A 13,169-nucleotide genomic window follows, 5' to 3' on the forward strand; every position below is an offset into this window, starting at 1 on the left:
TGCTGACACTTGAGAACATATGTGCTGCCAGCGCACACGGCAAGCTTACATTTTAGATACATAAGCAAATTGATTTTCAGCATTTAAAAAAAAGTGTTGTAAAATTAGTATGAAACTTTATATATAAATCAACAGTGGTTAAACAATATGAAGCAAAGGTAATATGAAGCAAAGGTAGATATATATAAGAATAATATATAATTAATAATAATGTTGAAGTTAGTGATAAATTGTCAATTCTTACTATAAAGGGTAATCCCGGTCAAATCAAAAAGGGTCTGTTTTCAATATAGAGTTTCAGGTAAAGTTTGGTGTCAAGCATAGTGCCTGCAGCAAATAAAATTGTCCAAATTCAGCCAAATTATTGGGCTCCAACTGCTGAAACAGATTGACCTTACACCTGTAAGGGATCGAGACATACAACAAATCCACAGGTGGCTGATGGCCTACATATACTATCAGTCATCTGATTAACACCAGGCCCATGTCTTTCGCACTCCGGAGCTGCATATGCAGTAACATGTTTTAAGATGCATAAAACATAACAACATTACATACCCTCAGAGAAAGGAATATTTCAACTGCAATTTTTTTAAATCAACTGATCCCTCAAGCATATTTTGGAAATCCTTCAGAAATATTGTAAACCTTTATGCAAAGCACTTAAAAAATGAAGTCAGCACCATCAAATAAACATGTTTAATGCACATATGTGTACATAGCTATAGATATGGTGTATAGACAATGGATATCATAATCTCTTTTAGCGATTCGCATCCGCGGTAACAGCCACATTCACTAGTCAAAGATGGCCGCTTATTTAATTGAGCAATGTAGTTATGATGATCTAAGCAGATTATCAAAATAGTCCAGCAAGGAATAATTCAATCAGAGAGAAGGCAGGGGGCAGTAGCAAAGGCAGTTAGCAAGGGGCTTGTATCAAGGAAATCAACATGCGGGTTACAGCCAAGTTCCTTAGTGGCGATGTCAGCTGAAGCTGAAAGCAAATCGTACGTCAAGAGTGATGAGACAGATGTGAAAGAGAGACAGGCATGAAAGAGACGGACACGAAAGACAATCCGAAGTGAAATATACGAAAGAGAGACAAATAATAAATCGAGAGATATTTGAAAGAGGGACAGGTATGGAACAGAGAACAACATCAAAGAGACGCCAAAATGAAAGAGGCAGATATGAATAAGAGAGATATGAACGAGAGACTCATATAAAGCAGAGATGTATGGAAAAGAGTCAGCTATGAAAAGGATACAGATATGAAAGAGAGGGAATATGGAGTAAGAGGAACGCAAGACAGATTGGGAGCGATACGCTACAGGGATAGAAGAAACAAGTGACTGTAATTATCACATTTTCGAGAAAGTGACGTAATGCAAGGAACTTACTCATCGCTCCAGGGTCCAGTCCACTCCACTTCACCCCATGGATTCCGGACGCGGACGATCTGCACCGGCCTGCCTCGGAAATTGACCTGTTAAAAGAACCCAGAGTGTCAGAGCCTGGCTAGGCCGTGATTGCAGAAACACATTTCGATGAACCATCTCTCTGCTGCTACACCGTGGCCTAGTCACCTTATGTATATGTCAGTGATGGTGTACGACATCACCTTTCAAGAACGCACAGGTGCCTATCACTAGTTGTAAGAAGTTGCACGCTTTGATCGAGCCAGCACTACACTGACCAGCAAGATGTAATAGGGGATCAGCAGTTCTCAAAGGGAAGCTCCTTTCCAGTCCCAGTGGTCGGAAATGCGGATCAGAAGACTGCAAGTGAACAGGGAGGCAGCTGGGCAGTGCCATGAAGTGACTGGCAATGCATGAAAATGCATGGTGGATGTTCACAGAGTAACACATTAGGAATTTCCAGGGGAAATATTTTCATAGGAAATCACACATTCTCCATCATCTACCCTAGCGCAGCTGGCTTTTTGACTGCAAGCTCTTAAAATGGAGTAACTTTAATTATCTATGTACAAATGAACTGATCCAATCAACATTTTCTAATTGATTTACATTAGGACAGCCAGGTAGCCAGATTTTATTCATCTGTGAGCTTCATTTAGGTTAGAAAGGTTTGCAAAAGTCCTTGCAGCACCTTCCCTGCGTGTCTGCCTCATCCACCCGGCACGACCAGGGCCACCCTCAGACCCTTGGGCCCCCATACCCACAATGCACCTTTGAGAGGTTGAAGGATGCAAAGCTAGGATGTTATTTCCCAACTCTACTTATGGCATATCAATAATGATATCAAGGATACAACTATATTTGTATATAGCATTTCATGCTGGATTCCTGCACCTTTTCAAGTGATGTCAAATGAGGTATTACTTGTACCCAAGTCAATACCACTCAATTAACTGCACCTGAAGGATGTAGGGCTCACTCAGCCCTGCTAGGAATCCAACCGTTCTCCTGCAGGCTGTGCACAGGTGTCTGGGAAGAGCGCTTAACTCACGGAACTATCAATACGATGGACACAAATCTAAAAAATAGGTTTTTAGGTTATATTCATAAATCGCCTTATGCAAAATGATAAAAAGTCTCTGAAAGGACCAGAGAGCAGTTGGACCATAGCAGTAAAGTATGCTACAGAGGAGCCGTACATCAAAGGCCCATTTGGACAGAGTTGGTGTTTTCGCATACCTAGAGGCGGAGTTATAAGAAAACGGCAACGCTTTCTGTATGGTGCCGGCAAAGCGTCAGTGAGTTTGAGGTCTAGGCATGATTGAAAGGCTTCAGTTGGGATCTCCTTACCTGCCAGGGAGAAATGTTGTGTGCAATCTTCATAATTATTGTGGGGGGTGTGGCGGATCTACAAGGCTTACAATTAGACAACCGGCACTACCTCTAGCCCATAGAAGCACGATTGAAGTCTTTAGGATGCACCGAGAGAGAGAGAGAGTGATCATACTCCCATAGTTATGTCATAATATTATATAGTTGGCTCACATATTAACATCAATGGGTTGTTTCGAAAAATGGCTTCTTTTGAACTTCTTCACAACACTATCAAAAATGTGCATAGAACTTTGCCAGTGGATACCTCAAAATATCAACTCGCTCCGCTCTGGCCTTTAGCTTAGGCCCCGGGCCGATAACACATGATCTGGCACAGCGGATAACACCAGATCCAGCATGACGGATCGGGTGTTAACGCCACATTGGGCTTCATTACGAGTTTGGAAGTAGCTATGCCGTTTTTACCGGCATGGCTACCCCCAAACTTGGGTCCGGGTCCCGCAAAACGGAAATTACCGGGCCATTCCGACCTTTGCGGGCCCGGTAATTCCCATTTGCGGTAGCGGACCCGGTACGTTCCCATTCACATTTGAGCCCCCCTAGGGCTCAATAGGAATAGGGCGGATGGTAACAACGGCCCCGTTAATAACAGGCCGTTGCAACCATCCGGTACTGCTCGCGGGTGCCGCTCTGCACGTCTGGTCTGACCAGGCATGCAGAGCGGCCCCCGCGAGCAGAACTCTTATTGTTCCAGCGAGGTAACAACGGCGCCAGGAGCACCACCGGCGCCCTTGTTGCCTTACCACAACACATATAATGAGGCCCATTGTGCTGCGTGGTAAAAAGGGGATGCTATTGGGTTATGTTGATCTGACCCATTACTGTGGGAAAAGACGCCACATTTATCTACAGGAGAAGGCGAAGAGAAAAACTTCACAAGAAACCAAAAGGAAGGTGCATTGTAAGAAGGGAGTGCACTCTACCTCACCCTTCCCCCATAATAATGGTGAAATTCATCCTGGGTTTATTGTAAATGGGGAAGGCACACCGGTAGGGCATTTATTCCTTGTGGGGGAAGCCCTCGGGGTAAGGAATTCTCGGTTACACTGCGCATGTGATTGCAAATTCCAGCTACTATGGAAGGAGCGTGAGGGAGGATGGCAAGCGGCAACTGCTCGTAAGTGTACACGCCTGTTTCTAAAAGTAACGGTGAGAAAGGCTTACTGATTACATAATATCTGCAGAGCCGCGTGACTTCCTGTTCTCTTTGTACACATGTTATGCTTAGACGACAACGTAATTAAGGAAAAGTAGTGTAACGTAACCGGTTTTATCTAGGCCTGGATCCAAGGTATTGTCTGTATTACAAAATCTAGCAGGGCCAAACCCATTCGATGTACAGATTCTGAAAAAAGGGGGGCAGAGTGTAACCCCCGAGTTATTGTAGAGGCTCAGAATGCTGTCTTCCACCTGGCCAGTACACTAGCCCGCACTCCCCCCCGCCCCGCAACTCCCCCACCGCCTCCCGCCTCCCACTACATGATCCCGCCCGGCTCCCGAAGATAGCAGTGGGACCCGCGGATATGGTGCCTGCGGTATCACAGCCATGAAGTGATGATCCTCTCCCATCCTGGAGCCTCCAGACGATGGAAGCCTGAAGACAGATGTGTTCACTCCATCCAGCTCGTCCCAATACAGGACGGTGCCCCTGGTGATGCCAAGAATAGCTGAGGCTGTTTAGCTGATAAAGCACCTTCAAATGCTGCGCAATGCAGCAGTCCCGCTGATTGCTGCCATAGACCGCCGACACTGAACCCCAGAGGCCCTTGCACATCTACGTTGGTGGTTAATCCCAAAACGTAGAACTTTTAAGGCCCCGTGTGTTACACAAATGGCTTAATGTGACACAGGTCAAGCTCTGTACCTTCTATAGCCCATTACATTGAACAAAACAGAATGGGTGGCTGTGGATTTGCAGTGCACGGTACACAGCGCTTGAATAACTCCTCGGCAGGATAGCTCAGGGGTAACGTGCTCGCCTTGGAAGCAAAACGACACAGGTTCGCGCCCCGGTCCGCGCTTAAAAACCTCTGGGTATTAATCACGTTATAAATACCTCATCATACCATAACTTGGAGAAAAAGATTGGACCAAAATAACGAAAAGATCAATATACATACAACCAGAAGCGCAAGGAGATCTATTGATCGTTTTATTTTCGGTCAGATCTTTTTTTATTGAATTTGGCTGGCTGAATTTCCCCCAACAAACGTTCATGATGAGTGGGGGTTAGGCAATATTGATGGCGGTAGATGAAGGGGTTCCATGTGATTTTACCAAAGTTATTTTTAACAAATCAACTTTTACCGAATAAAAAGAAACATTACTTTTTTATTGTGGAGTGTCACCCAAACTTCCTGTTTCCCTACATTTGTAACCCCACTGAATCCCCATCGCGTTTAACCCCTTACCATATATATATATATATATATATATATATATATATATATATATATATATATATATATATAAAAAATGGTATTTTTTCGGTAAAAGTTAATTCAGTATTTTTTTTCCGGTAACATCACTGGATACCGGTGGAGGGCAATTAGGGGAGTGAAGGGATGGGGACATCGCCCCCCCCACTTTCTATAAAAAAATGGAATAAAAAAATTCCAGGAAGTATAGAGAAGCCACCCAGGAGTTGCTGTGCTTGCTATATACACGACCATTAACTCTACGAAAAAAACTTCAAATACACTTGTTCAACTAACGGTCTATCACCCACTCTTCAACAAACTTGTCCGTAACTCCCTGCCACTCTCTGTGTGTAACAGCTCCTTGATGCCCATGGGCTTTGCAAGCTACTATACATGCTAAATCCCTGAAGGTAAGCTGAAGCCTCACATGCCCAGGTGCAGCCATTGAATGCAAGGTTCACGTGCCCCAGTACTTCCATATTCTTCCAGTCAATAGCTCACATGCCTTGTATTGTCCCTGCATGCCAATGCCTCATATGCCTTGTATTGCCCCTGATATTGATATTAATAGTTTATTTGTATAGTGCCTATACACAACGTGTTTCAAAGCACTTCAAGGCATGGGAGCGAGCAAGGGAAAAATGCAATAACATTCTTACAAGGCCATGAGACATTAAGAATGGGAAATTAACCATCGTACTAGGCCTGAGGACATTTCAGATAGTGCAAGAGCATTGACAATAAGTGAGGGAAGGGAGGAGGAGACAAGGGAGGAAGGAGAGGAACCGACAAGCGACTATTGTACTAGGCCTGATGACATTTCTAATAGTGCAAAGGGGGTGACAGTAGGTAAGGGGGAGGGAGGGGGGGAGAGGAACAGACAAGCGACTACTGTACTAGGCCTGACGACATTTCTAATAGTGCAAGGGGGGTGACAGTAGGTAAGGGGGAGGGAGGGGGGAGAGGAACAGACAAGCGACTATTGTACTAGGTCTGATGACATTTCTAATAGTGCAAGGGGGATGACAGTAGGTAAGGGGGAGGGAGGGGGGAGAGGAACAGACAAGCGACTATTTTACTAGGCCTGATGACATTTCTAATAGTGCAAGGGGGGTGACAGTAGGTAAGGGGGAGGGAGGGGGGGAGAGGAACAGACAAGCGACTATTGTACTAGGCCTGATGACATTTCTAATAGTGCAAAGGGGGTGACGGTAGGTAAGGGGGATGGAGGGGGGAGGGAGAAGCCTGCATGTTAGGCAAAAGCCTCACATATCCAGGTGCTGCCATCACAAGACCCATGTGCATGGTATAGTGACCATATGTATGGGTCAGCCTCATGTAGCTAGCTGAAGATCACAAGTGCCAAATGCCCCAGAAATGCCCTTTATTGACAGCTAAAGCCTAATGTGCCTGGTATTATTGTGTGTAAGGCTAGCCTCATCTTCCCAGGTGCCATCCATCATGCCCGCTGGGCACTCTCTGGCCTCACCTCGCTGCCTCTCTAACATGAAAGGGCTGCAGTTAATTGCCTTCCATATGCTTAATGTACAGGCTACACCAGACCCCAGAGCCAGGGTGGACACCCATTTGTATGATGAGGCCCAGGATTGGCAATCTGGGTGCAGCACTGACTCCGCCTCCTGCCTTTGGCGACATGCAGCTCCTCCCTCTGCCACCCTTTCCTCAACCTCTTTCGGCTGACGTTAGAGTGAGAGGAGGAGGTCCCGCCCCCTTTTCCTTCACTAGCCTATCAAATGCTAATAGGCTGCAAACATGATGTGCACAGGTGCACGGATGCTTGCAGATTTGTCTTACGCCTTTAGGAGCCATACATCTCCTGGGATCGTTGGGGTGTGGGAGAGGCTTCGGCTGTTTTGGGAAGAGTCTTGGAAAGGATAGGTTCCAAGACGGCCAGAAGGAAGGGAAAGGTAGGAGAAAGGAAGGGGCCTGGTGAGCAGAGGCATTGCAAGGAAGGGTTTGGGGAAGGGGGGCCGGATATAGCCCTGGGTCTTTTAGTTGTAGCAAATGGCTATCTAGCCCCGAGTCCCGACAGTCACGACATTGGCATAGCCCCAGTTCTTTTCCAGACCTAGCAACACCCCTGCTGGTGAGGCTTAATGAACGGGTGAGCTTAAAGAAATACTCTTGTCAGGTGTGGATAGTAGCCAGATAAGCCAGCACATTCAACTCTGTAGTAAGATATCTCAGTAGGTTAATGCACCTACTGCAATGATCTGTCTAACCAGCAGGTCAAAACTTTGAAGCTGGGCAAGATTTACTCAGCCTTTTACCTTTGCAAAGTTAAAAAATAAGAATAATTGGAATGGGTAACTATTAGATTACTCAGAAGGCAAGTGTTTGCTTTGTAGGGATTCTTCTGTTTAGCTAAAGGCCTTTAGTTCTTACTGCTTTCTACTTTAAACAAGCAGCTATTTGCAAGCCATTACTTTTACAAAAAGCGAAGAAAGCACGCATGGCTCTTGTATATTAATGTTTGTTTTCTGTAATTGACACCAGGGCGCCAATATCAACAGCAAGGGCACTAACGACGTAGTCAGGGTGACCAGCTGTACTCACTGGTGACGCCTAAAGGATGTCTAGGGAAAGATTGACTTTACAATTATCAAAGATGTATGCTTCTTAGGCCTTTCCGGTTAGTAAAATGTCTAAATAATTAATGAATGATAGGTTTCATGGTTTCTTTCCTCGAAAATTGTTACATGCAGAACATGTCATCAACAGTACCCCTTGCCTGGCATTTTGTAATCTTTTTTTCTGCCCTGTTTTTTCTCTTTTATAAGAACGTGTTTTTCTCACCCATGAAGCTATGGCATACACAATACATTGAAATGAACATTGAAGCACCAATGCCATGGTCTTGACTACTCCTATTCTGGTTCACTGTCATGGGTGAACCAATAAACCTTTGCATTTCCCCGCTTAAGATTTGATATATTACATTAAAGGCGCTCGCCTGATGCTCCCTGCGTATTCAGAATCTTAGCTTAGTCAAATATTCATGCGCCCTCAAGACCTATGAAGATTTACTATCCCCTCAATGTTTCTCTCCTCACCACCAATGGAAACCCCCATGATCCAGGCCCTGTTCCATTTCCTAAATCTCTTAATATCTAACTTTGCAACTTGACCATCAATGCTGCTTTCTGTTCCATTTCACCGTGATTTTCTTTCCCTTTGATTCTTTTATTTCAGGAATATTGGTATATTGCTTCCTTGGCGGTTCGGGTTTATGTTTTTATGATCGCATTCTACCCTTTGAGACCCATGTGTGCTTAAATAAATAATGTATTGGTAACGCAGCACATCATGTAGAAATAAAAGTGAATACATTGACGAAGGGACACTTGGTAGACATGTCCATGATAGGCATGCTAACTACATATAGAGCATTCTAATGTTTTCCAATGGAGCACCCTGCATAGGCGTGGTACAGATTTTGGAGTTCAGGTTGCTAATTTATTTTAACAAAATAAAATGTATGATGCTGTTATAAAATCATAGATTGAACAGAAGGAATTCAACTAGTACAGCCTGTCCTGGCTGCAATTACTACGCATGGAAGTACCAGTATGTGAGCACCTGCTGGTGTAGCAAACCTGGTTGTATTGCTGACAGTCTGAGATTAGGTTAACTGCTATATTTTTCAAGACACCAGTTTCGCAACATAAGCCGAAGAGCACATCAAACAGAGTAGGCATTTCACGGGGTGCAGCTATGGGAAGTGTGCCGGGTTTCAGAACCAAGATTATTGGTGATAGTGCTGTTGAAAGTCCACCCACTCAAAAGAATTGCACCCCTACTTCTTTCCTTTATGGTTGAGGCTGCCGGAATAAATTACCATTTGCAATGGGGTATGGCGGTCTCCAGTACTAAGAGATGGCCCTCAACCTATTGAGTGCAGGAGCAGGAATGTGTACTGGGAGACCCCTGCTGCATTTATTCAAGCCTCCTTGCTGTTATATGGTTTTATGGTCCAACAAAAAATCCTGATCACGCAAGAGTTCTCGGCTTCTAGCAGTCGTTGAGAGTGGAAGGTTATATCAAGGCAACAATAGACAGCAGGGTGGCCCATCCCAGCCTGTATATGGCACGCCAACCTGACTTAAGGGCTCAACTGCACTAGGGCCTTTACCTAGGGTATTGTGGCACTGTTATAGGGTGGGGTGTATCGCCCTGTAGGGTATTATCAAAGTTACCACTTGCAATGAACTGACAGGAGTTTTCCATGGGGTAAAAAGAAAGATTCACCTGCGAGACAAGCAGCATTGCGAGAAGCAGTCCCTTTTCAGTTTCCACTACACATGTTCAGTGGATCCTGAAAAACGACTTATAAAAAGCAGTCCTTCAGCAAAGACTGTAAGACAAAGAAGCACAGATTCAATAAATCACATTAGCAGTACGCTGCTTGACACCACAGCATGGTATTGTATTTTTTAAAAAAATTTCAAACATATCAGAGGAAAGGGGAGCAGGTGAACAGTGAGCTGAGCTGGGCAAGAAATAAAGAGGGAACGGCTGGTGTCCAGCTTGGAGCACAGGTTTGTACTTCACGCCGAGATCCCTGATTGGCTGATGCCACGCCCATGGAGATCATATCTTATGAGAGCGTTAGGTTGGTCACCTCACAGATAACAGTCCTAGTTACAGCCAGCAAAGGAGAAAAGAAGACTCGGCCTTTCGTGAGTGCCTGATGGTCAGGAGCTACTGAAACAACGGAAGGAAAGAAAGTTTAAAGGCAAATGACCTCCAATGCAGGTCAGATAGCACAGCGAGCTACGCGCTCACCCCTGATATCTGTACGCAGCCTGCTGTGGCTGGTTTTAATCCGGCAGGGTCAACTCAGCCTTTCATCCTTCCGAGGTAGATACATTGAGTACCACTCTGTGGGATAATAACGTCTTCTGTTATTTCAGCGCTCTGAGACCCATGGATGTGTAGTGCTATATAAGAAATACATTATTATTAATGGTGAATACATCTCTTCTGCAAAAGGAACATGTGGCAGGTTTTTCCTGTTCGAGCATTTTGATCTCCTAGTGCATACAGCCCATTGGCACCAAGGATTCTTTATGTATGCAATTATGCATTCAACAAACCACTTTCAAGGTTGTTGATGCTTGAACAGGGAGTCATGGCACTTTCTTAGGCTGGGCTGGCAGATTCCCAGGGTTTCATGATTGCCTGCTATGCCGTTTCGAGAGACTCGCGAATAACCTGCCAACGTAGCATGAGCGCGTAAAGGTGGACCAGGTTATGGTGCCTGGTTGGATCACATTCAGAAAAAAGGAAGTTAGTCATTGGATGAATGCAAATGTTGCTTTTGGGCTATGGAGACATTTGAGTGTGTGTGCCGGAAGAGGGGTTGAAGGGGGGGGTTGGAGCCTTTACACTTCTTCTGATGTCTCCCTACACAATTATACAGAAGTCTGTTCACTAATCCTGGCTCTCACAGGGAATCCCTAAAAGGCAAAAGGCATATCGAAATCTTTGAAATTAACTTAAATATGTGTCTGTTTTTCAGAGCCCACAGCTGCAATCAGCTGCACTGGGAGAACTCAATAAAATATGAACTGAGCATGCATGCATCGTTCTTATGCACAGCGCCGTGAGATTGAGTGAATGGGTCATGCTCACCTGGGATTCCTTACCCAAATTAGGCAATGTTCTGCTTGATTCTGTAACGCAATGTGGTCCCAGACTGCCCAGGGGGTTTGAGACCACAGCAGGACCCTTAAAGCACTTTGCTGGTGTCCGTCTTGAAACAGTCTGATGCATTTCACAGGTTTAAATGCAATTCCACCTAACTTGCTGAAGGGTTTGTGAATGGTTTTCAAATCTAGCTACTCCCCAAATCAGAATCCCTCCTGCTACTGACCACATACCTAGTCTGGTGGTCTGCTTTGAAGCACATTCATTTGTGTTTTCAAAGGTTTTCATGCAATTCCGCCTATTTTTTAAGTGTTTATGGAGGATTTCCAGGTAGACCTGCTTCCCTAAGCAGCATTAGTTGATATATTCGTTTTATATATCTCATGAGCTCTACCCTATAGTTCTGATCTCGGCGTGATGCTATTGTCACAGCGATACATGCAACGTTGACTCCAGACAATGAATTGGTTAAAGAGAAGAGTATGTGTCCAACATTGACATTCATCTGGCAGACGCCCACTGCTCTGTACATGCACTGATGATCGATTGTCTCAATTCATTGAGTAGCCCCCACCAGGAGCCCCAATTCCAGCACCCTATGGTTTTTCCAGATATCCCTGAGCATCTCGGGGAGATGCAGCATTTTTGTGTACCAGCACCCTACCAGCAGGCCTCCGGCGGCACAGCAAGGGGTTTCATTTAAGGAGGAAGTGGAGTTTCAACTCTGACCTCTTTTCTGACCTTGTCATTTTTCTACATGCCATTTATCGGTACGACGGTTCATTCATCAACAGGGTTTTTTGTTGTGGTTTTTTTTGTTCCTGATTTTATTTTGCGAAAAAAAATCCCCAAAAAATATAGGGGGTTGTGGGTAATGGTATATAAGGGGTTGGGGTCAGGAATAGTGTTAAATTAAGAGGGGGCTTGGGGAAACCTCCCAAAAATAAAAAAAACATTTGAAGAATTTTTTACGAAATACAATTTCAGCAAAAAACTCATCGGAAAAACACTTATGAACATAGAACCTTTTTATCTGCATCTGTGAGTTTTACAAGTTATACATTTTATGCTGATTGCTAGATCGTTGTATTCCCTTCCTGTGATTTCATTGGTTCTAAAGACTATGTGATGTCTCTTCTTGTGACTTATTAGTGAGCCACATGCCATGTGACGTCACATCCTGTGATGCCATTTTGTGAATTAGAGGGAATAAGACGCCACTTCCGTTATCCACGCTGGTGAATTGCCACTGGTCGATTTGCTTGGTTTATGGCCTACCCAGTAAACCAGGACATGAGCCGTGCCCCCTTCCCATCACAGGAGTTAGAGATCCCGCTTACCACTGAGCGAGGCGCTGTATCCTGGTTCCCTGTCCTGCCTCCAGAAGCCGAGGCCTTGCCGCGTCTAATATCAAGTCCCGGCAAGCAGCAGCATAGGAAGGAGCGGGCGCCTGGCTCAGGCGGGGACTGGGAAGTGAGCGGTTTGCAGGACCAGTTGATAGAGGAAAAGAAGAGTGTCTAGAGAGAGAAGGAAAGACAAAAGGAAGACAAAGAAGAAGAAAGAGCAAGCAAGGGTGTGTTGTCCTGAACTAGCTTCCTTGGATCTGAAGGAAATATTGATAGCACAGGGGAAAGATGTCAAGTTCTGATCTAGGGATTCAGGGCAAGGCAAAGAAGATATTTTCAGAATGCAGGCACAGCTCCCCAATGCATACATGAATGATGAACACTGGTCAACATAGCTGAAGGCCTTTGCAACTCATACTCTAATTTCTTTTAATCCTTTCGGTCATCAATTTAAAAGGACAAAGCACATATATGCGGTTTTCTACATATTTTGCTACATTTAACCACTGGAAAACTAGGGCAAAACAAACCTATGGAGAGCTGCCGGTCTACAATTGAGACTCTCTCCAGATCTAAACTCCAAAGTGGCATTTCAAAGGGAAAATGTTATTGGGGCATGGATTTGCATTTTTGTCTTGATCCACTTTTAAAACTAACAGAAAACCATATGTAGGCAAACAATAGATTTATTAAAAAAAAAAAACTAATAACAAACATTAACAAAATAGTAATATGTGTGAAAAATAAATTTGGAAAACTGCAGACTCTCATCCTGGAGATTATTAGAATTCTGTGACTTGCCATATCAATCAAAACAGATCCACAGATATCAGTGCATAGAGTGGGGTGGCCTGTGTGCTTGAGGGTGCCTGGTGACCATGCAAATGCCAGCAGCGTGTGGTATTCATCCCAGTAAC

General features: G+C 44.5%; 1 protein-coding gene across 3 annotated transcripts in view; it reads right to left on the reverse strand.

Annotated features, from left to right (window-relative positions):
* Positions 1-13,169, reverse strand: part of CAPN8 (calpain 8) — a 288,408-nt gene that overhangs the window by 132,675 nt on the left and 142,564 nt on the right. For 2 of the 3 annotated variants that reach the window (XM_069608633.1, XM_069608631.1), the window contains exons 7-8: positions 12,247-12,423; positions 1,404-1,489 (exon numbers count right to left, since the gene is read on the reverse strand). In XM_069608633.1, the coding sequence (XP_069464734.1) occupies positions 1,404-1,489; positions 12,247-12,423 (263 nt within the window). The remainder of the gene's footprint in view (positions 1-1,403; positions 1,490-12,246; positions 12,424-13,169) is intronic. The other variant, XM_069608632.1, reaches the window with a different exon arrangement.

The sequence above is a fragment of the Ambystoma mexicanum genome, chromosome 4q, assembly GCF_040938575.1.
Source record: "Ambystoma mexicanum isolate Mex_15411 chromosome 4q, UKY_AmexF1_1, whole genome shotgun sequence".
NCBI classification, from domain to species: domain Eukaryota; kingdom Metazoa; phylum Chordata; class Amphibia; order Caudata; family Ambystomatidae; genus Ambystoma; species Ambystoma mexicanum.